Genomic DNA, 23,956 nt, shown 5'->3' on the forward strand with positions numbered 1-23,956 from the left:
AATAAATCCAGGGCACCCAAAGACAGCCATCTCTGTAATATCTCCTAAAACAAACTGTTACAAAGTGGGATTTGGCATTTATAGGTCCACATTAGGTCTCATATTCTTAAAAGACCAAAAAAAAAGCATGAGGCTGTTTTTCCTTACAAATGGTCCCATGATAGATCCAGATGGTGTACTTATGCCAGGACCAAGCAAGAGGTGGAATTCTGCACAGAGAACTTTCTATGTGAGGAAAGAAAACTTTATTACCGAATAAATAACCTTCTCTCTTGTTGGCAAAAAAAGCAGTACAAATTATGTCCTAGAGGAAATCAAGCTAATTGACATTCTAGGGTTTCATTTACTATGGCCCTTATTAAATATTGCACTTTGTCCCTTTCCAAAAACACAAGACTGCCAAGCAAGGGCCATTAATTAGAACAAAAAAAATTGAGCTGTCAGGGAAATTAATTACTTTGTGTGTAATATACGTTCCCCACTTGAGAGGAAGGGGGTGATGTTTAAAAATGAATCAAATAATTTTGGCTAAGATATAGGAGAAGTTTCCTCAGTGATTGCCCTCTTCAAATTTCAAGTTCACATCTGTCAGAGGAATGTAGCACAGCAGGAAGGAGGGGAAGAAGGAAAACTTTTCCCATGCCCTTCTTTTCCTAGTCAAGGAAGTGTGAAATCACAGTGTTTACTACGTAGTATGGCAGTTTGTAAAAAAAAAAAAAAAAAAAAAAGTGGTAAAGACACATTATATCAACTAAAGGTACCTAACACATGGTCTCCATGTGGAAGGGGTGATCATTTAACCCCTGCGTGCGTGCAAAGTTGTGCCCGACTCTTTGCGACCCTATGAACTATAGAGCCCTCCAGTCTCCTCTGTCCACGCGATGCTCCAGGCAAGAGTACTGGAGTGGCTGCCATGCCCTCCTCCAGGCGATCTTCCTGACTCAGGGATCGAGCCCACGCCTCTCACGTCTCCTGCATTCGCAGGTGGGTTCTTCACCTCTAGAGCCACCTGGTAAGCCCTGGATGGACAAACATGGAACCAGCAGAAGTGCTGCTGTGAGTAAGTGGCAGGGATGGGAGAGGAGCTAAAAAAAAAACAACAAAAAAACAAAAAAACGGAAGAAAGTCCAAACAACAACAAACGCTTCCTGGAAGTCAGTTCTGCCTCTAAGGCTTGTTTCTTCTGCCTTCGAGGCGTGCTGGGGACTCTGCTCAAAGAGCCTGAACTACGTCAAGGTGAGAAAGACCCATGCGTGACCTTGGCTGACTTGGGAGGCAAAGCCTGTAGGAGCCCTGTCCCTGAGGGTGGGAGGGAATGGGTGGTGGGGACAGATGCTGGTGACTTCAGGGAACTGGAGAGGCTGTGAGAAAAGGCAGCAGGCAGCCTGCCAGGACCAGAAAGGAAGGGGCTGGGCTGCTCCAGAATGGACGGAGTGAGGCTAATGCTCCCGGCACACAAAGAGTCTGTCTGCAGGGCAAGATCCATATCAGGTAGGAGAGGAGGTCAGGAAACCGGGACCACAGTGTGAGAGCTGGGAGCGAAAGGAAACAGCTGAGCTCAGGGCAGGACGGATGGAGGTGAGCTTTGCAAGAGAAGGCAGACAGACAGGAAAACTACCTCAATGCAGTGTGTTAAAGAACATTTTAGGTATTTGGCAAAATAGGAGATGCACAATGTAGAAGTTAAAGAGTGGGCTTTACGAAGGAAAACAAGAAATTCTGGGGATCTTGGGGAGGGGGATGTTTTTGATATTTTCATTTGCTGCCTGGACGTATAATTAAAAGTGTCACCAAAGAAACAGAAGGTGAGCTGCCGAAGATGGTGCTTTTAAACATATTACCCAACAGTTCTCTGTGAGGACCAACAGCAAGGGGTGCTGGGAAGAAAAAAATCAAGCCTTATCTGTATGTAAGGAAAATGAGTGTTGATGCTTGGAACCGCGGTTGTCTCACACCCACCCCCAAATACGTAATTAAGATCAGGGAGGATCAGGTGTGTCCTCTAAATGCAAGGTAAACAGTGTAGCAAATGAACTAGCTGCGCTATGGGCACAACAGAACCGCGATGAAGAGGGAGGGGAGGAAAAGAGCTCGCTAGGTGACTCCGAAAAACAGTATTCTGATTATATACTGTAAAACCAAAGACAAAAAGAATCGTAAGTTTGTGTCGCGGGTTGGCAAGTGAAAAAAGGTGAGTCGAGTCCTGCAAAGCCAAGTCATTTTAGGTAAAGAAAATACTTAATTTCCAAAGAGAGGGGGAAAAAAGAAAAGGGCTCTTGGAACAGGACTGAAGAAAGTGGAGGTCGGATAATGAGATACAGGCGTCTTACTGTCAGGGAAACAGGCTCCAAGTAGGGAAAGGGGAAGGAACGGCAGAGCGAACGCTGTGCTGCTGGACAGGGGTCAGAGGTTTCAGCATGATATGAACAGATGTTTGTTATGTCTACATGAAAACACACACACACGCACGGAGAGAGATACAACATGAATATAGATATGTGTGCACACGTGGGTAGGTGCACACACGTGTCTGCTGAGAAGACCTAACAGAAAGAGTTGGTCCAGGACTGTGGCAAAGTTAACACCAGATGAGCTGGGAGCATCCTGCATTGTCAGAAAGCAAGCAAGCCCTCCAAAAACGAGGTGGGTGTGTCCTGAGAACACAGAAGCCAACCCGAAGGCACTCCTAATGGCCAAAGCTAGAACAATCTGAGCAACAAAATTAGGGCAGTACTGGATAATGACTCACAGAATAAAACAAATATCCATGACTCCGTATGATATAAACAGTTGAATAAATAAATGAGACAGAGGGGCCACTCCTCTTGACAAGATGCTAATGAACAAATTTTACAGGAATGAGGAAAAAGAAAACTGTCAGGAGGCAAACTCCACAGTACTCATTATTGTTGCAGGCGAGACCCACTGATGGATGCTGAAATGAGTGGGTAAAGGCAAGAGGAGAAACAGAATATTTTCATAGTTTCAAAGCTTCTCCCACAAGGTATTTATTAATTTCAATGAGAAAAACTATAATTTCATAGTGGAGGGAAACCTGCAGATGCTGTTGTAACCAGGTGATCCAGGTCACCACCACTGGCAACGAGATGTTGGGGTCCTCCTGCAGCCCCAAATGACACCCAGTGGGGCACAGCATCATTTCTGTGGTGTTCTGGGAAAACCCCGTAAACTCCACTTAATCATGAGAAAGCATCAGGTGAACTCTAAGTGGGGGACGTCTTACAAAATAAAAGACGACTAATAAGTACTGATGCTGAAGCTCCAATACTTCGGCTACCTGACGTGAAGAGTCGATTCATTAGAAAAGACTCTGAAGCTGGGAAAGATTGAAGGTGGGAGGAGAAGGGGATGACAGGGCATGACAGAGGATGACATGGTTGGAGGGCATCACCGACTCGATGGACATGAGTTTGAGCAAGCTCCGGGAGTTGGTGAAGGACAGGGGGGCCTGGCGTGCTGCAGTCCATGGGGTTGCAAAAAGTAAAACATGACTTAGTGACTGAATAATAATGATACCTCAAAAGTGTCCAGTTCCTGAAAAACTAAAGCAGGTGGAGGAACTACCACAGATTGGAGAAAACTAAGAATACAGCATGTGCTCTGGATTGGATCTTGACCCAAAAAGGGACATGAAGGCAAAATCCTAAATCAGGCCTGTGGCTGGTTAACAGTACTGCCTCAGGCTGGTTTCTTGGTTTTGGTCACTGGACCAGGGTCAGGTGACATGTCACACCGGGGAGCTGGGTAGAAGGATACAGGACTTCTCAGTACTATTTCTGCAACTCTTCCCCAAGTCTAAAATAATCGCAAAATTAAAAGATTTTAAAAATAAAAAATTGAATGCTACATTAAATAAATGTCAATAGCTAAAGAAGTTGAGAGTGTGAAAAAGTTGCTAGACAAATAGGTTAAAATCATAGAATTTTGTGGGGAAAAAATATTAGCCAAATTAATGACCAGTGAATAAAGAAATCTTGATTTATTGAAAAAGATCTGAAGACATATGAAATCATCTTTTGCAAGATTGTGGGCAAAATCATATAAGCCAATCTCATTCTCATGAAAATAAAAGTTCGTTTATTTAAATCGGTTGACAAGAAATTCTTTTGGTCAAAAATCAATGACCCACCCCACCTCAACCACTTTTCATGTAAGCTTCTCTTGTGATAATTCCTCAAATATTTAAAACGAGAAATTCAATGTTCAGGTGCCTGTTATTAATCTGTCCAGAAAAAATAAGACAAGGTCATTTTTGCCAAAGGAGGTCTCAAAAAAGAAAAAAATCACCCAAAGACCCCACATCAGTTTAAAAAAAAAAACAAGATCCATATACAAAGGGTGCTTTATTAAATCAGAACTAAAAATGGACTTAAATGGACATCAAACTCAGATGAGCCAAAGGACCTAAGGTCTTTCTATTAAGACTATAGCACTTTCTGAAGAAACAAACATCAGTAACTGGGCAGTTAACATAGGATGAAGAAAAGCTCCTCGAAATCGTACAAGCCAAAGACAGTTCATAAAATAGCAGCAGCTAACGCTTTTTGAGATGGAAACACAAATGACACAACTGTGAGGGATATTACTGAAAATTTCTCAAAATTAATAGTGTTTTCTTGAGACGTAAAACACCATCAACCCCCCTTGACAGGTTTCCAGTAGTCTATGTTCCATCCAGCCCTGAAACCTCACCCACCAGGAGAAGCAGGCAGTGCCTCTGTGCACCCCACTGCTTCCTGGGGGGCCGGGGATTCCAGGCTGCTTCCCGCCCTGCCTCCGGCCCTGGGCTCCCCGCTCCCCGGGGTTCCTTTCTGCGCAGGGAGTCCACGGTGCTGGTCCCCCCCTGCACAGCTGCACCGCCGCGGTCCAGTTTCTCAGGTTCCTCGCACAAAGATGCTCCTGTTCAGAGGACGTTTTGTCCAGTCTGCTACCCCGCAGATAACACCTCCCGCTCTGGAGGGAGCGGATGGGAGGACGGACCCTGCCTCTGAGGGCCCCATTCAGCACTGCATTTCCTGCCCTTTCTAGCGCAGTCACCGACCCACAAAAGCACCTTTATTGGAGGCACTGGGGCTCCTCATCTGGGTGCCAAAAATTCGATAGGCTCCTTTTCATGGCTTCACTTACTATCTTTTCACAGACGATGTGAGTTTTTCTCTTTTACTCCAACAAAACCAACATTCAAGGACTGCTTTTTCCCACTTTAACTCACGATGTGACCTTCTCTGTTTGCACCAGCGTATGGATTAAGTGCAGAAGGGCCATATGAGATGATAACCCCACAAGAGTGTTCCCGAAAACACTAACAGAAACAACAGTGTTTGAAAAGACGAGAGCAACGTCACTAGCTCCTGACAGCCGGTACGCACCTTTCTCGTCCCAATTCTGCAGAAAAACTCCCCAGGAAGGTCGTGGAGTATAGAAGCCCTGACAGGAAGCTCTTCCAATAAAGGCAAAGGGGCGGATTTTGATTTTTTCTTTTAGGTGGGGAGGGAGCAGTAAACTCTTACTTCTGGATGCAGATTGATTTTTTTAAAAAAATCATTTTTAACTCTTGTGACTGGTTCTTCTTTTCACTGGCTGACATCCCCCATTGAGGGTGAGGTTCTGTGCTTGATGCAGGGAGGCGGGAGAGGAGTGAAGGGGCATCAAGAGAAGAAAGAAGGACAGATTTCCATCAGGGTGGCTTCTCCGGGCAGTGGAAAAGCAATTGGAATTATTGTCTGATGACTGAAATCAGAAAAGTTGAAAATGGGTCTTTCTCAGAGAAACCGACCGCTGCTGCTGCTGGTGGTGGTGTGTGTGTGTGTGGGGCGTGTCTTAGGAATGTGTGCAGCCCCAGGGAGGCAAAAGGTCTCGCGTGTGGTGGGCAAGAAGAACTGGCTTCTCGAATCAGCACTTCCACAAGTGATGGCTGGCCCGGGGCAGCTGAGTTTGCTTACAGAAGCCACAGCTTCCCCACTAGACCACGGGCTCCTTCCAGCTTGTATGGAGAGCAAGGCACGCAGTGGTTAGGAACGGGAGCCCTGAAGGCTGACCACTGCTTTTCGAATCCCATTTTCTACCGTCTACTAAGCTGGGTCAAGTTACTCTCTGTGTCCATCTTCCGTGCATCGCACAGGGATGACAGCGGCATACACTGCCATCAGAGTATCCTGAGGATGAAATGCAGAGAAAAGCAGCACAGAGCCTGGCACAGGGCACGCCCTCACACTTCCTGTCACTACCGTTACCTTCTGAGGCTCCACCCGCCCCTCTGCAAGAGGCTGACTGTTGTTCAGTTGCTCAGTCGTGCGATCCCATGGACTGCAGCACATCAGACTTCCCTGTTCTACACCATCTCCCTGAGTTTGTTCAAACTCATGCCCATCGAGTCAGTGATGCCATCCAACCATCTCATCCTCTGTCGTCCCCCTCTCCTCCTGCCCTTGATCTTTCCCAGCATCAGGGTCTTTTCCACAGTGAGGCTGACTGTGGCCCCCTCAAACTCCTGAGTTCAAGTCCTAACTCCCAGGACCTCAGAATGTAACCAGATTTGGAGACAGGGTCTTTATGAAAGTGACTAGGTTAAAACGAAGTTGTAAGGGTGGGTCTAAATCTAGTATGACTGAGGTCCTTATTAGAACCGGAAATCGAGACACATAGAGAGTCACTGGGGTGCACACAGAGGGAGGAGCATGTGAGGACAAGCAAGCAGGTGGCTGTCTGCTCACCAAGAAAGCGAGTCTGCCCACGCCTTCATTTGGACCTAGGGCTGCCAGGACTACGAAGAAATCAGCGTCTGCTGTCTAAACCATGCAGTCTGTGGTTTGTGTGAGGGTGGCCTGAGATGACCGAGGCAGCCTCTGCCCCATCTGATAATCATCTGGGACTCATTATTTTTGAGACCAAAGGAAGCTAATCTATCTCAAAAAACAGAACGTGAATATTCTTTCCTGCTAGTAAACTCAAAGTTCTACAGACTCAGGAGAAGGGGTGGGGGAGGGAAAGGATCCACCTGAACTCAAGGCTTCAAGACAACGGGGACCAGCATGGAATTCCAGAGCTGCCAGGCGAATGAGCCTGTTTATTGCATCTCACACGTCTGAAAGGGCCCTTCAGACACAAAGACGCTGGGTTCGCTGTCCTGAGCCTGGTCAGAAGAGTTTTTGGAAAATGATGACGCCCTTGAAAAACGGGCTTAGTTGGTGGCTCCGAAAGTAAAGAACCTGCCTGCAATGCAGGAGACCCAGGTTTGATTCCTGGGTCAGGAAGGTCCCCTGGAGAAGGGAATGGCAACCCACTCCAGTATTCTTGCCTGGAGAATCCCATGGACAGAGGAGCCTGGGGGGCTATAGTCCCTGGGATCACAAAGAGTCAGACTCGACTGAGCGACTAACACTTTGAATGGTCAGCCTTGTGGAATGGTCAAGCTGTCCAAATACCCCAGCCACCGCTGGTCAGACCACCCTACAATGCACCTCAAAGGCCCCAGCACCAAAGCATGTCAGGAGATGCCAGGGCAGTTCTGCTCGTCCAGAGGGCACTGGGAAAGGGGTCAGGACCCTTCTTCCAGACAGAGCTGGCTGTGAGGGGCAGAGTTCAAAGGTCAGCCTCTTGAACTCTCTGACTGACCTCCGGCTTCCCACACTCCTCTCGCTCCTCCAAAATCCTTTCAGTCTGTCAGTACAGAAGGAAAAAGTTACATTGTGCAGGGTTTAAAAAATAGTATTTTTCAGGGAGCCTGGGTTCAATCCCTGGTCAGGGAACTAGAGCCCACAAACCACAGTAACACCCACTGCAGCCAAATAAACAAACCAGTGAATAAATATTTTTAAAAATAGTATTTTTCAAATTTTGTTATGAAATTGCTTGTGATTAGAAACTGAATCCTTCAGGAAGTACAGAGATTGTATGGAGACTTCCAAGCCCCTTAGGGCAACCACAGAAAACACAGTCTCCTCCTGTGTTTCTCACAGGTGATGGTGTGGTGTGGTGTGGTCTGGCGTGGACGGACGGCACAAGAGTCACAACGGCTACTTTTAGACACACACTATGGGAGGTCACTCACTCTTTGGAAACTATCACTGTTCTGCCATTAGCGTCGAACTCTTCATATGCACCCCTCTGACAGAATCTGCACAAAATGCAGCCCTGGTGAGGCAGTATTTATGTCAACACTTCACTGCACACTCCTGTGCAGAGCCCTGTGGGAAAAAAAACCTCCACCAAAGTCTCACCTCACAGGAGTCACACGGAAACGTCCTGCGTCATTTATGACTTTCAGGAGGGCCCTTACTCAAAGCGGGCAGCCTTTTGTTTCTAACTGGGTGAGATAAAATTGTGGTGTTGGAGAAGAGTCTGGAGAGTCCCTTGGACTGCAAGGAGATCCAACCAGTCCATCCTAAAGGAAATCAGTCCCGAATATTCATTGGAAGGACTGATGCTGAAGCTGAAGCTCCGATACTTTGGCTAGCTGATGCGAAGAACCGACTCACTGGGAAAGACCCTGACGCTGCGAAAGACAGAAGGCAGGAGAAGGGGATGACAGAGGATGAGATGGCTGGATGGCATACAACAGACATGAGTTTGAGCAAATTCTGGGAGATAGGGAAGGACAGGGAAGCCTGACATGCTGCAGTCCATGGAGTCGGAAAGAGTTGGACACGACTTAGGGACAGAACAGCAAGATAAAATTAGAATTCAGTGTGTTCAGTGTGGGTCGCTGAAATGGACAGTGTAAATGTCACGACTCTGACCAAAATTTAAAAAATACATAAAAGAAATGTCATTAATAACCTGTTAACTGTGATATTTTTCTGATCTGATTATTTTTAATTATTTAAAAAAATATTATTTACTTATTTGGCTGTGTTGGGTCTTATAAATAGTTGTTGCCACAACTATGTGGGGTCTAGGAGGGATCAAACCCAGGCCCACTGCACTGAGAACACAGAGTCTGAGCCACTAGGCCACCAGGGAAGCCCCTGATCTGATTAATTTACGATTCAGGTGATTCTGCCTCAAAAGTTTGTTTTCCATGAATGCATTTACCACTGAACCCAACAATCCCACTTGTAGAATTTTGTCATAGACAGGCCTGCTTATGAATGAGAAGACATCTACACGCAGTGGCCTTCTTGACCCTGTTTATAACAGCAGCAGCCCAGGGTGCTCAGCCTTGCAAGGCATGTGCACACAGCAAGTTCTCCCATCCATGGAAAAGGATGAGGCAGACACCTCTTTAGGTACTAAAGTCATTCCCAAAAGGTACGAATGAGTGACAAAGTTGGGGCAAAATCCGCTCCCTTTTAGGCAGGAAGATGGAAAGAGGAGTGAACAGTGAGCAAAGGCTTGCACGCGCCTCACACAGCACCAGACGCAGAAACGAGTAACGAGCACAAAGGGTGATCCAAGTGTGGCTGTCGGGCTGTGGGAACCAGACTTCTCAACTTACACTTTTTCAGTTTTATTTTTGAACCATGTGAAACATCTAAAAATAAGTTTTAATATTTGATATTTCTTCCCTTATTTAGAAACGAAGTTCTGAATGTGGGGGTCGCTGAAATGGTATGTAAAAGTTTTGTGAAGTGAAGTGAAGTCGCTCAGTTATGTCCGACTCTTTGCGACCCCATGGACTGTAGCCTATCAGGCTCCTCCCTCCATGGGATTCTCCAGGCAAGAGTACTGGAGTGGGTTGCCATTTCCTTCTCCAGGGGATTTTCCCGACCCAGGGATCGAACCCGGGTCTCCTGCATTCCAGGCAGATGCTTTAACCTCTCCGGACACAGGTACTGCTGCTTCTATCAGATTAGATCAGGACCTGCTGTAACAGACACAGCCTGGGGCTTTGCAGATATTTTCCATTCTCCATGCCATTTGCAGCTCAACTATCAGGTTGCTGTTGCTCTTGTTCAGTCGTGAAGTTGTGTCTCTTTGTGACCCCACGGATTGTAGCACGCCAGGCTTCCCTGTCCTTTACCATCCCCCGGAGCATGCTCAAACTCATGTCCATTGAGTCAGTGATGCCATCCAACCATCTCATCCTCTGTCGTCCCCTTCTCCTCCTGCCCTCAATCTTTCCCGGCATCAGAGCCTTTTCCAATGAGCTGGCTCTTTGCATCAGGTGGCCAAAGTATTGGAGCTTCAGCTTCACCATCAGTCCTTCCAATGGATATTTAAGGATGATTTCCTTTCGATTGATTTGATCTCCTTGCTGTCTAAGAGACTCTCAAGAGTCTTCTCCAGAGCCATAATTCGAAAGCATCAATTCTTTGGCACTTAGTCTTCATGGTCCAACTCTCACGTCCATACATGACTACTGGAAGGGCCATAACTTTGACTAGACAGAACCTCTGTTGGCAAAGTGAGTCTCTGCATTTCAGTCACAGCTTTTTTTTTTGGTCATAGATTTTTAGCTCTACCCTATCTACCAGGATCTACAGTCAAATCTTTCAAAATTCGGTTAATATTTCAGCTTTAGGCACACAAAATAATCACAAAACCATCTCATGCTTCTCAGAACAGAGAAAGAAACACAGGGGTCAAAGCCAAACGGACCTGTTTTCCTGGCACACGCTTCTCCACGGGTGTGCACGCGCTGTTTTACCAGGTGTCCTCAGAGCCGCGACCCAGTAAACACCATCAGGAAACAAGTGCTGACTGACTCTGGCTGAAACGTACATGTACATCCCCCTGCGTGGACAGTGTTTATTCATCTTCAAAATATTTAATGAAAACCCGTGCACCAAACACATCATCTCCTTGTAACCTTTCATAGCTTCAGAAGATGAGAATTAGAGCGTAACACATTTAAAAGAGAAACTCCAGCCTGTCTAATGAATGGCAAAGTCTGACATGTGCGTATGTCATAGGGGAGGCAGTTAGAACAGAGTCCACAGGGAGGCAGGAAGCAGTCACCCTGCCTGGCCCTGGGTCATCCTGAGCAAGACACACACTTTTCCCTGGTGATCTCTTCTTCCTGACTACGTCTCCTGCCCTAAACACCGTGTCATGGTCGTCTGTGGGAAGATGGCTCGCTGATTCATTGTTTATGGCTTCGCTATATATATAATTTTGTGATCATCTAATATAGATGGTGTCAATACCTTCTTAGGTCTTTTTCCTGTTTTAATAAACACCTTAATGTGAAGATGGAGTATGAAAATACTTACAACATGAAGCATTCAACATAGTCATGGCCACTTGTGTGGCTCCGTAATTACATGGTGCACAGAAAACACGCCTTAATCACAGGTCTTGGGCCGATCCCCTCACCCTAGATCCACCCTGGGGCTCAGAGGAGGGACTAAGTCTTTGTTCTTGGGGCAACTCTCTGTTCCTCAGTTTTTCTTCCCACAGGGATTTATATTAGCAGCTGTTCAAACAGACCAAAAAGTGCTCTTTTTCCAAGCTAATTTTTTAAAAAAATTACATAGATCCTCCATTATATATTTTTAAAGGATGTGTGGGCAGATACAGGTTTGAACAGCTATGCATCGGTGTGCCTGGGGTGGCTATGTTTTCTGATTAACAGGGACAATCTGGCACTAAGCAAATGCCTAAATGTAGCAGAACCACAAAAGACTCAACTAAAATTTTTAAAATCACTAAAGCCTTTTGGGGGCTTCCCAGGTGGCACTGAAGAACCCACCTGCTAATTCAGGAAACAAAATGAGAGAAGGGTTCAGCCCCTGAGTCAGGAAGATGCCCTGGAGGAGGGAACGCCCACCCACTCTAGTCTTCCTGCCTGGAGAACCCATGGACCGAGGAGCCTCGCAGGCTACACACAGCATCTCAAAGGGGCAGACAGGACTGATGTAACTTACTGGGACAGCCTTTTTAATGTCTTATCTTACACTTTCCTAAAAGGCGTAGGCCATCTAAAAGGCACAAGCAGTCATATGTGGTGGACTAGATTCACCCTTGAGGCAGCAGGTTTCACGATGTAGGGCAGAGGATATTTGGGTTGACCAAACGTTAAGCCCAGCTGTCTCAAAACCTTTGGGGAAACGTAAGAGGCCTGGGTCCCAGAGCTCCATATTTCCTTGCATACATTTCTGGTGAAGGCAGAGAAGCAAAGGACGAGGCCTTGGCCCTGTGAGCAGAGTTCAGGCTTCCTCTCAGGAGTGGGTGTCTCTTAGCCAGGTGGGCTGCCCTGGAAACTGGGAAGGTGGTCCGGATCGGGGTGAGGACCCTTCAGTTCAGTTCAGTCGCTCAGTCGTGCCTGACTCTTTGTGACCCCATGGACGCAAAGGCACACCAGGGAGGACAGGGATGGACAGGCCTTCCTGTCCATCACCAACTCCCAGAGCTTACTCAAACTCATGTCCATCGAGTCCATGATGCCATCCAACCATCTCGCCCTCTGTCGTCCCCTTCTCCTGCCTTCAATCTTTCCCAGCATCAGGGTCTTTTCCAATGAGTCAGTTCTTCCCATCAGGTGGCCAAAGTATTGGAGTTTCAGCTTCAGTATCAGTCCTTCCAATGAATATTTACGACTGAACCTTAGCAACTGCTTATAATAATTCTGAGCAGGGGAACCACTTTAATATATCTACCCTCTGAGCTGGGGCTCGCCAAACCCAGATGATGGGCACCAGGCGAGGCCTGGGGTTCCTGAGACAGCACACACTGGTGGCCTCTGAGTCCTCCTCTTCCGCCACCCGCAAACCTGTGCTGAGTCCTGTCCCCTGGTCTCACCTGTACAGCACGGGGCCGAGGGGCCGTGGGGCCGAGGGCATGGGAACTGGTGGGCGCCACCAGCAAGCGGGAAGAGCCACAACCTCCCAGGGCCCGGATGTGGACAGGGAGCTGAAGGAAGGAGCCAGGTCAGGAGAAATGCCCTGGACAGAGGGTGGTGGGGCCTCAGACACTCTGCAACTTGGGCCTTAAGGGAAACGTGTGCCAATTTCATCCTCGCGTAGTGGCTGTGTCAGCGGTTACCCTGAGATTCAGAGGTGGAACTTACGACCTCCAGACCCGGGATCTGGGCACTTCATCCATTCATTCATCCATCGTTGCTTCATTTGTTCTAAGAAACTGCATGTGAGTCTGAATGTAACCCCTGGTCTCAATGGTATGTCCCTTTCTCACAGCTTTGAGTAGCGGCCCTGTGGGTTTATCTAAGGAAGGCCGTGTATTGTGAAAGTGAGAAAACACAGGACAGAACTGGACAAAGTGGATCAGGACGAATGGTGCTCACTCGCCAGTGAGCACCCCTGCTGAGCCCACACCGCCACAGGTTACAGGCCCCCGCGTAGAGGCCCTGTGACCTGCATGCAGGGCCCCCGCTCCCGGCCCTCGCCAAGCCCGCTGTCCACAGCCCGCGCCCCTGTACTTGCCCCGTCACCTCTGCAAGTTCAGCACTGTTGCTGCACCCACTGGCGCCTTCTCAGGTTCTTTCGGGGAGTTCCCACGCGGCTCCTCATGTGTCCTCAGTGGCCCCGGGAGTTCATCACGCAGACTTTCTCAGCTTACCCTAACCCTAGCCTTTATGTTGAAATACTTGTTAACGGCACCCTCACCTCCACAGACTCACTGGATACATTCATTTTTTTTTTTTTCCTGAAGGGTTTTACGCTTGGTGAGAAGGGACAGGAATGTCAGGTAGGGGTGAGGGACTGAGAACCAACCCCTGCTCCCTGTAATTGAGGACCACACCAGGGGAGAAAGAGGGTACGTGTGCACTCAGCATGTATGTACACGTGCACACGAGTGCGAGGGGCAAGGCTCTGTGGGACGTGTTAGGAAACTGTGATTTTATTCTGTGACCAACACCAAGTCACTGAAGAAATTTAAGCAGGAGCCCAGTATGACCAGGTTTGTGTTTCAGCTGCAATAAGAGGGTGAGAAGTGAGGCTGGGAGACCTAGTGGGGAGGAGACAAGGTGGCGACGGGTGAAGGAGAACAGGCCTGAAGGGTACTATCCGCTGCTGTTGTTCAGTCACTCAGTTGTGTCTGACTCTTGGTGACCCCGCCGAGTGCAGCATGCCAGGCTTCCCTGTCCAACACCAACTCCTGGAGTTTGCTCAAACTCATGTCCATTGAGTGGGTGATGCCATCCAACTATCTCATCTGCTGTTATCCCCTTCTCCTCCTGCCTTCAGGAGGAGACCCATCAGGGTCTTTTCCAGTGAGTCAGCACTTTGCATTAAGTGGCCAAAGTACTGGAGTTTCAGCTTCAGCATCAGTCCTTCCAATGAATATTTAGGGTTGATTTCCTTTAGGAGGGACTGGTTGGATGTCCTTGCAGCCAAGGGACCCTGGGAGTCTTCTCCAGCCCCACAGGTGCTACTCAGATAAAAGGAACAAAATGTGGAGGCTTCCCTAAATGTGGCTTCCAAAATATGGCTCAGTGGTAGAGAATCTGCCTGCCGATGCAGGAGATGTGAGTTTGATCCCTGGGTTGGGAAGATCCCCTGGAGAAGGAAATGGCAACCCAGTCCAGGATTCTTGCCTGGGAAATCCCATGGACAGAGGAGCCTGGTGGGCTACAGTCCATGGGGTTGCAGAGAGTCAGACATGATTTAGAGACTAAAACAACAACAACAACAAAATGTGGTGAGCATGCTCAAAAATCAAAAACAGCAGCATCATATGACCCAGCAATTTCACATGTGGGTGTACTTCCCAAAGCATCCAAAGACAGAGCAGCACTATTCACACAGGCCCAACGGTGGAAGCAACCCCGTGTCCATCAACAGATGAACGGACAACAAGCCGTCACCTATCCATACGGTGGAGTGTGAGTCAGTTAACGTGGAAGGACATTCTGACACAGGCTACAACAAGGATGAACCCTGAAGACATCATGTTCAGCGGGTCAAGCCAGTCACCAAACACTGAACAATTCTACTCACGGTCCTGAGAGTGGTCGAGCTCCCACACACAGAAGTGGAGTGGTAGGTTCCAGGGCTGGGGTGGGGGGAGTTAGTGTTCAGAGGGGAGGATGGTGAGAGCTGAGGGTGGACGGTGGGGATGGGGCATCATGAAGTGGATGTGCCTGACGCCACTGCCGTGCACTTCTCAGTCATTCTGACAGGAAGTTTCACGCTCTATGTGTATTATCACAGGGAGAAATTGCGGGCAGCAGTGAAGAGAGCCTCAGGTGTGCTGGCCATTTGGGGGGCAGCAAGTGGGGCCATGTCCACTTACTTCTGGGAGGTGGTAGGAGTGGGAATCTGAATACTAGAGGCTTCGAGAAGTTGGGAGGACAGTCCAGTGAAGAGTCAAATACTTCGGGAGAAGGATGGGCAGGAAAACCCTGGGAGAGGGGCAAGGAGACAGTCCCAGGTGGAATCCAGAGGAAAACCTACATTTCAGGCGGTTTCTCATGACCATCTCTCACTTTCCTAATTTTCACTTGGATTATAGAAAATGCCCCATTTCACCGGTAACAATCATTTATCACCGCATTTATAGGAGACAATTCCTGAGTTTTCTCTTTTAGTGGGTTTTGACGGCACCCACTTATCTGCAGGTGATGTGGTAAGCTGGAAACCGTGGAGGGTTGCTTCAGTAAGTGTGGGGTGTGAGTCAAAGCCCTGGGTGTAGAGGCCCCAGTGGTCGGTGGGCAAGAAATCTTGTTTCTCATGTTTCTATTTCCTTGTTTTTTTAATGAAGAATTTGGAGTGAAAAGACCATGCTTTTAACTTCTTCAAAATGAAATGCAAGTACTGACCTACACACTATCCCAGAGAGAAAAAACTTGATAAATAATTTTCAGAGAGGTTAAATAAGGCTAAGGTTCCTAAGTGGATCTTTTCTCCTAAATACATCACTAGACCAGCAAAAAGACCACCTGCCACCTCATTAGGGGTTAGCATAAGGAGAAGCGGGAGGTTTGGAATTGGCCTTCATTCAGAAAGGCCTCAAAATACACATAACCTGAGAATGTCAGAGGCGGGGAGGACCTCAGAGACCACCTGTTTGCACCCACCTCAGGTGCAGGGGTGCAATGTCACCAAAGACAGAGATGGAATCAGAATTCAGGTCCTGGCACGAAGAAGACACCCTGCAAGTCCAACACATTGCCTCTTCCAAAGACTCCAACCACAAACATCACTCTTGCCTCGGAAGGTCTTCACTTAGCCAACCATAAACATCACTCTCACCCTGGAAGCTCCTGTCTCAAAGCCAAGGATTAGCAAAAGGTAACTCAGTGGTGGCTGACAGCGACTTTCCAAATTCAACTCGAACTGGCCCAGGCTGGGCAGTGAAGACCTCAGCTGACAGGCCCATGACAGTCACACGGGCAGTCTTTCCGATGCAATGATCAGGTGTGAGCACAATGGAAGGACCCCCTTAAGACTCATAAGGGGTTCTGGTTTTACACTGAAAAAAAAGTGAATACAGTCAAAATTGCTGCCACGATGTGCTTCAGGCACATGCGTCCTGCAGGGAGCTCGGGACGGGACTCCGCCCGGTTACTGACTAAGACAATCCTCCTGAGTGTCGTCCATCCTGTCGTTACTGCTCCTGGGCACTGCCACCAGCCCGGGGCCCTGCCCTGCCGCGGGGATGCCCGCTGAGTTCTCACCCAAAGCCCAGAGCCAAGCTCTCACACACCCTCAGCGCTTGGTCATGAAGGCAGAGCACAGCTGACCCGCCCAGGCTCGCCTTGTCGGGAATATAAACAGATTTCTGAGATTCCTGTTTACTTTCTGGGCCAAGACTAAATAAATAAACAGAGAACAGTGACAGCTCTCCTCGTTGAGACAGTGGGACAGGAAAAAAACCCCTCGGATTTTCTAAGAGTTTCTGAGATAATGCCTGGACCCTGTATCAGCAGTCAATCAACGATCACAAACAGGGTGGGCCGTGGCGGCCAGTGCGTCTCAACGCGGCTGGCTCAGTGGACTTGCTGGGAGCCCAGCCCGCAGAGATGCTGACGGGGCGGGAGGTGGTGTGAACCACAGACCCGGGGGCTGGAGGAGCACAGGGACTCGCTGAGGCCTCGCTCTGCTCAGAGTGGCTGCTGTTGGGGCGCCACCCATGCCTGAGAGGCTACGATGGGGGGTGGCGACCGGAGCAAGACAAGTCCAGGGCTGCCCATCGGCAAACACTGCTCCAAGGCAGTTCGCCCGTACAGGCCTTTCCCATGAATAATGTGCACACTGAAGTCTAGTTGCAGACACACAGAAGTATCTCCTTGAAGAACAAATTGTACAATTACTCTTACTGTTCATTTGTATCAGTTAACTCTACCCTCCCCCACATCACCCAGGGCACACACAGCGTCGCACAAGGGGCCTGAGAGTCAAGTGCGAGTCGCTCAGTTGTGTCTGACTCTTTGTGACCCCATGGACCATACAGTCCCGGCAATTCTCCAGGCCAGAATACTGGAGTGGGTAGCTATTCCCTTCTCCAGGGGATCTTCCCAACCCAGGGATCGAACCCATGCTCCCCCATTGCAGGCAGATTCTTTACCAGCTAAGCCACCAGGGAAGCCCTAAGCTACCAGGGATTCTCATCGTCCAGCACATTCCAACTCCAGCCCTGCTGAAAAGCATCATGGCCCTGGCAGTGCTCTGGGAGTACTGGGCCTTTCGGGCTGACCTGCGTATTTATACTCACAGCCACACTGCAATCCTTACAAATCATACACAACCAAATACAGAGATATTTAATCTCCATGGGCATGTTTTTCACACTGGAAATTAAGGTGTCTGGATTGGGGACTTGTGAAAAAAACTGAGGCACGAAGGCTGTGAAATTTTGGAACTAGAGATTAGCAAATGTGCTTGTTCCTTCCACCTGGAAGGTCAGAGCAGCAAGAATCACAGACATTGAAGAAACTATCTTTAGAGATCAACAGTGAGTGACGAGAGACAAACTGTTGCTGTTTAGTCGCTCAGTCATGTCCTACTCTGCAACTTCACGGGCTGCAGCACGCCAGGTTTCCCTGTCCTTCATTATCTCTTGCAGCATGCTCAAACTCATGTCCATCGAGTCAGTGATGCCATCCAAACCATCTCACCTTCCTGTCACTCCACTTCTTCCTGCCCTCCATCTTTCCCAGCATCAGGGTCTTTTCCAATGAGTCGGCTTTTCACATCAGGTGGCCAAAATATTAGAGCTTCAGCGTCAGTCCTTCCAATGAGTATTCAGGGTTGATTTCCTTTAGGATTGACTGGTTCGATCTCCTTGCTGTCCAAGGGGCTCTCAAGAGTCTTCTCCAGCACCGCAATTAGAAAGCATCAATTTTTTGGTGCTCAGCCTTCTCTATGGTCCAACTCTCGCATCTGTACATGACTACAGGAAAAACTACAGCCCGTCTCTGTGATCTCACCAAGAGGAGACCCGGAGAGCACTGGACGTCCAGCTGTGCCGCAGGAGGGGCCATACTCAACTCCACCCTGGTGGAGGGGTGGGGTGGGGTGGGGATGGGGGTCCCTCAAGCCCAGCCGGCTCTCAGAATGAGAAGGGCTCAGAAGGAGATGCTGACACCTGTGAGTAACAAGCGCCCCCAGCCTAGCACACAGAGTGAGGAGGGCGGCTGTGGGGCCTCCCAAGGGGGCAGAGGCCTCTTACCCCACAGTCCCTGCGGCTCTTTTGGATCCTTGGCCCTTGTTGCCCCGACTACTTGCCGAAGATTCTTCTCCTAGATGGAGACCCTGGTCATTGCCTGATTTCCTGGACCTAAATGTGGACAGGAGGCTCTGGAAGAGGTCTATCAAAGAGCCTAAGGCAGGTTCTTCCCTCCCCATCAGCCGCCCAAGTCCTAACACTGTAAGGGAACAGACAACCTCAAGTTTCCCTACATGGCAGGAAAAATAAAAAATCCAGACATAAGGAAGAAATGGATCAGGTTCTGAGCTCTGATCTGCTAAACGACCGTTAGTTCACAACCGGTTTTATTCAACAAAGAAACACGTTCTTAAGTAAAGCAGAAGTCATGTCTCAGGGGATGGGAAGACAGAGTATCAGAGAAAAGGCTCAGGGGACAGAATGGAGTTAAACCAGAAAACCAGCAGAAACCCAACCTCCACAGGAGGTTTTCAGGACAAAGTCAAGTGTGATAAATACACGGTTCTTTTTGCCCGGCTAGCCTGCAATTGCGAACACTGGGAAGTAAAGAACACGCCGCAGGAAAGGTACATGAGAAAATAAGTCTTCCAGAGCCAATGTTATTTGTAGCTTCATTTCACCAGGGTTCCTCTGCACATAATAGACACACTTGGAAAAAGAGTTGGACTTTATTTTCAACTCAGACTCAAGGACTTTAAATACATCATGAAACCCCAGAAACACTAATGGGCCCAGCACAGGCCACTGCCTGAACTCAGAGCTCAGGGACCACAGCTGGCCAGGTCCAATGCTGCCCGAACCTGGTAACACAGAGGGGCAGGCCCATGCCGCCCGAACCTGGTAACACAGTGGGGCAGGCCCAATATTGCCCGAACCCAGTAACACAGCAGGGCAGGTCCAATTGCCCGAACCTGGTAACACAGAGGGGCAGGTCCAATGATGCCCGAACCCAGTAACACAGCAGGGCAGGTCCAATGACACCCGAACCCACTAACACAGCGGGGCAGGCCCAATGTCGCCCGAACCTGGTAACACAGCGGGGCAGGGTCAATATTGCCCGAACCCAGTAACACAGCAGGGCAGGCCCAGGGCCGCTCGAACCCGGTAACACAGCAGGGCAGGTCCAATGACGCCCGAACCCGCTAACACAGTGGGGCATGCCCAATGCCGCTCGAACCCGGTAACACAGTGGGGCAGGGTCAATATTGCCCGAACCCGGTAACACAGCAGGGCAGGCCCAGTGCTGCTCGAACCCAGTAACACAGCAGGGCAGGTCCAATGCCGCTTGAACCCGGTAACACAGCCGGGCAGACCCAATATTGCCCGAACCTGGTAACACAGCAGGGCAGGCCCAATACTGCCCAAACCCGGTAATACAGCAGGACAGGCCCAATATTGCCCGAACCTGGTAACACAGCAGGGCAGGCTCAATATTGCCCAACCCCGGTAACACAGCCGGGCAGGCCCAATATTGCCCGAACCTGGTAACACAGCAGGGCAGGCCCAATACTGCCCAAACCCGGCAACACAGCCGGGCAGGCCCAATATCTCCCGAACCTGGTAACACAGCAGGGCAGGCCCAATACTGCCCAAACCCGGTAATACAGCAGGACAGGCCCAATATTGCCCGAACCCGGTAACACGGTAGGGCAGGCTCAATATTGTCCAAACCCGGTAACACAGCCGGGCAGGCCCAATATTGCCCGAACCCGGTAACACAGCAGGGCAGGCTCAATATTGCCCGAACCTGGTAACACAGCAGGGCAGGCTCAATATTGCCCGAACCTGGTAACACAGCAGGGCAGGCTCAATATTGCCCGAACCTGGTAACACAGCAGGGCAGGCTCAATATTGCCCGAACCTGGTAACACAGCGGGGCAGGCCCAATGCTGCCCAAACCCTGTAACACAGCAGGGCAGAGCCAATATTGCCCAAACCTGGTAACACAGCAGGGCAGGCCCAATATTGCCCGAACCCGGTAACACAGCAGGGCAGGCCCAATATCGCCCGAATCCGGTAACACAGCAGGGCAGGCCCAATATCGCCTGAATCCGGTAACACAGCAGGGCAGGCCCAATGCCGCCCGAACCTGGCGTCACTGTAGGGCGGGGCCAACACCGTCTGAACCCGGAACCACAGCAGGGCGGGCTCAACACTGCCTCATAGGCAGCTTGGCCAGAAATGGAAGCAGACGCCTCGGCTTTGGGGCAAATCTGAGAATTCTCTGCCTTTCTCTTCAGATCCCTGGAGACATCACAGCCTGATTCTTCCAGCTGGGTACCGCGGTGATGATCAAGTCACATTTAGGCCCCGAGGGATCTGAGCACGGTTGGGACTCATTCCCGAGGTGAGCTGGTCAGGAGCTGTTTCCTGTACAGCACCACTTAGTCACTGCCATGACTAACCCTCAGGAGCCGGAGGACTGTCTCCAGGACGCGTCAGGGTGAAGGTAGAGTGGGCACAGCTGACAAATGGAGGGAGCAGCTGGGACATTCCCATGCTAACAGGAAAGAACTGGAATATGCAGAGTACTGTGATGCTCTCTCAGGAAGGGTGAACAAACTGCAGAACCCCAAATCTGTACTGCAGAAAACGAAGACTGATATAAAGTGGTTCACAGCACAGAAAATACCCAAATTCAGTTTCTAGAATTCTTCTAGAAACTGAGGACCAGTGTTTCTGAATAGCTCTTAAAAACCTCCTATCAGCTCCTCACTAAGATGAGAGGTTAAGCAACACTATCGAGCAGACACAGTGCGCGCTGCATACAAAGTGAAGACTCTCTAGCAGGCACTACTTAGTAGTAAAAAGAAACAGGTGGAGTTAATTTTAATAGTATATTTTCTTTAATTCATCCTATAAAATATATTGCCATATCAGCATGCAATGACTATAAAATAATTGACATTCTGTTTTCATTTTAAGTCTTGTAGTCTGGTGTGTATTCTGCACCTGCAGACCAGCTCAATTCACTCAGGCCCCATTTCAAGTCTCATCAGTCCAGCAGTGACCACACTGGATGTTTAGATAAACAGACTTGCTAGGACGCCATTACTGACCTGTCCTGCCACATGTGGAAAAGCGGCCTTGTGACAGCTGCCTGTGTCTAAACAAGTCCGCAAGCAATGTCAAATGCTGTTTTGTTCAAACACCCTGCTATTTCAGTGGAAAAACACTTCTTTCAAAAGTCATCTCTCTTGTCAGAGCTTCAGACCCCTGACACTGAGGCCTGCCTAACTCAGCTCACCTCCCTCTGGGGGTCCAGCTGTGTTCCCTCTCCTGGCAGGGAACTTGGGGGGGGGGGTCTCAGATGCCCCGAGACACTTAACCAGGCTATAAAGATGGCACAGTTATGCTTCCAGGGCCTGCACACTCAACCATCTAGTATTTAACACAAACAAAATGATCCACAATGTGAAAACCTGATTAGGGAGACGCTGAACGTTGGTCCCACCTCTCCCACCTATTTTCAGCATCACCTGGAGGAAACTGCCTTTCTGTCTGCTCCGTTTATGAATGACACTGGCTTCCAAGAGAATGGCTCTCTTCCCCCTCCTCTAACCTGGGATCTTACAACATGGTCTGGGGAACTGAGGCGACCGATGCACCGTTATTTCTGAGTGACAGATGACATTCGCAGCCCCCAATGGATTAAAAAGGCCCAGGGATGCAGTGTTGAAGGCCCGGGGCGCCAGTGACCAGCAGGGATTGCACCTCTTATGGGGCTGCAGGAACTGTGGACGCAAGCCCCGCTGTCATTTCCGGGAGGATGTCATGGTCGCCCACGAACGCCTACCTTTGTGGTTGAAGATGCCCTCCATCTCCATGCTGCTCCTGGAGTGGGCGATGCACAGGGAACCGCAGGGGACCAGGCCCTCGGCCGCGGGCGACCGGTCAGTGGTCCGCACCAGGCACCAGTCGGGTTTGTCGTGGGGCCGCTCCAAGACTTCCACGGTCTGGCCGCGGCGGATGGTGAGCTCGGTGCTGTTGCAGGCCGTGAAGTCGTGGATCACCACGGTCAGCTCGCAGCCGCCGGACAGCTGGGGAGGAGAGGGCACAGGTCAGCCAGCGTGTCCCCACCACGGGCCTGCAGCAGGTGAGGCTGGCGCCCACTCCCAGCTGCGTCAGGGCGCAGGACGCCGGCTGAGTGGGGGCCCTCAAGTTTCCGGTCCCTGAATTTACCTCCTTTCCAAACCAAGGGAATAGTGTTTACTTTTTCATATTCTAACGTATTTTCCAGTGTGTTACTCTCAGAACCTGAAGATTTTTTATATGAGTGTCCAAATATTTGACTGAGACATATCCCCCTCCTATGGACAGGTGATTCTTGAACAACATGGGGGTTAGGGGTACTGACCCCCTGCACAGTCAAAAAAAATCTGTGCATAACTTCTGACTACCCCCAAACTAGAGGCCAACTGGCGACCAGAAGCCTTACCAATAACAGACGACTAACACATATTTTGCATGTCATGTGCATTATGTACTATATTCTGACAATAAAGTAAGCTGGTAAAAAAGAAACCATTATTAAGAAAATCATGAGGAAGAGAAAATACATTTATAGCACATATATGTATTTATTGGAAAAAAAAATGCACCTATTGTAAGTGGACCCACACAGTTTAAACCTGTTTACAGGTCAACCTTCTCATTTTTAAACTTAAGGTAAAGGGGTTCCCAGGTAGCTCTAGTAGTAAAGAAGCCACCTGCCAACACAGGAGACATAAGAGACACAGGTTGGATCCCTGGGTCAGGAAGATCCCCTGGAGGAGGGCATGGCAACTCACTGCAGTATTCTTGCCTGGAGAATCCCCATGGACAGAGGAGCCTGGCGGGCTACAGTCCCTGGGGTCGCAAAGAGTCGGACACGACTGAAGTGACTGAGCACACGGCACAGCACACACAAGTACAAACTCTGCTCGCAGGCTTTTTGGGGGGGTTGTTATGAGATACGGTGATAAACAAGACGGAGTTCACCCCAGCCTGGCGAGCGTGGAGTGGCCTGGAGACGGCAGGCTCCTGCGCACCTGTGCCGCCTGGACTGGGAGGTCCCTGCAGAGCAGCGAGCCTGGGACCCCGAGGCACCTCTCTCTCCAAAACCCTCAGAGCCCTCCTCAGCCCCCACGGCATCTTCCCGACCCTCTGCCCCTGCCCCACCCCACACGCCAACACGCCCCTCCACACGCCGCGTGGCTTGTGGCCTGAAAGGCCTTGCCCTTCTTCTCTCCTCTCAGCTCGCTCCTGTTTCCTGACCAAACTCCTCTTAAGTTCTTAGGCCCCCTGAAGCCTACCCACAAACTCCATGAAGAGCACCGACTCCATGACCACGCTCGGGAAGCGAGGCGCAGGGCCTCTAGTGACCGTGTGCTGTCCACTGGCCCCAGACGGCACACTCCCTGGGGACAGCTCACCTGCGTGCTCA

At 49.6% G+C, this 23,956-nt stretch overlaps 1 protein-coding gene across 9 annotated transcripts in view; it reads right to left on the reverse strand.

Annotated features, from left to right (window-relative positions):
• The window catches only part of TRIO (trio Rho guanine nucleotide exchange factor), a 362,508-nt gene that overhangs the window by 65,902 nt on the left and 272,650 nt on the right, over nt 1-23,956 (reverse strand). For 8 of the 9 annotated variants that reach the window (XM_045163663.1, XM_045163664.1, XM_045163662.1 and 5 more), the window contains one exon: nt 22,328-22,571. In XM_045163663.1, coding sequence (XP_045019598.1) covers nt 22,328-22,571 — 244 coding nt within the window. Of the gene's footprint in view, nt 1-18,830; nt 21,115-22,327; nt 22,572-23,956 lie in introns of those variants that run through there. The other variant, XM_045163668.1, reaches the window with a different exon arrangement.

The sequence above is a fragment of the Bubalus bubalis genome, chromosome 19 (genome assembly GCF_019923935.1).
Source record: "Bubalus bubalis isolate 160015118507 breed Murrah chromosome 19, NDDB_SH_1, whole genome shotgun sequence".
Taxonomy (NCBI): Eukaryota; Metazoa; Chordata; class Mammalia; order Artiodactyla; family Bovidae; genus Bubalus; species Bubalus bubalis.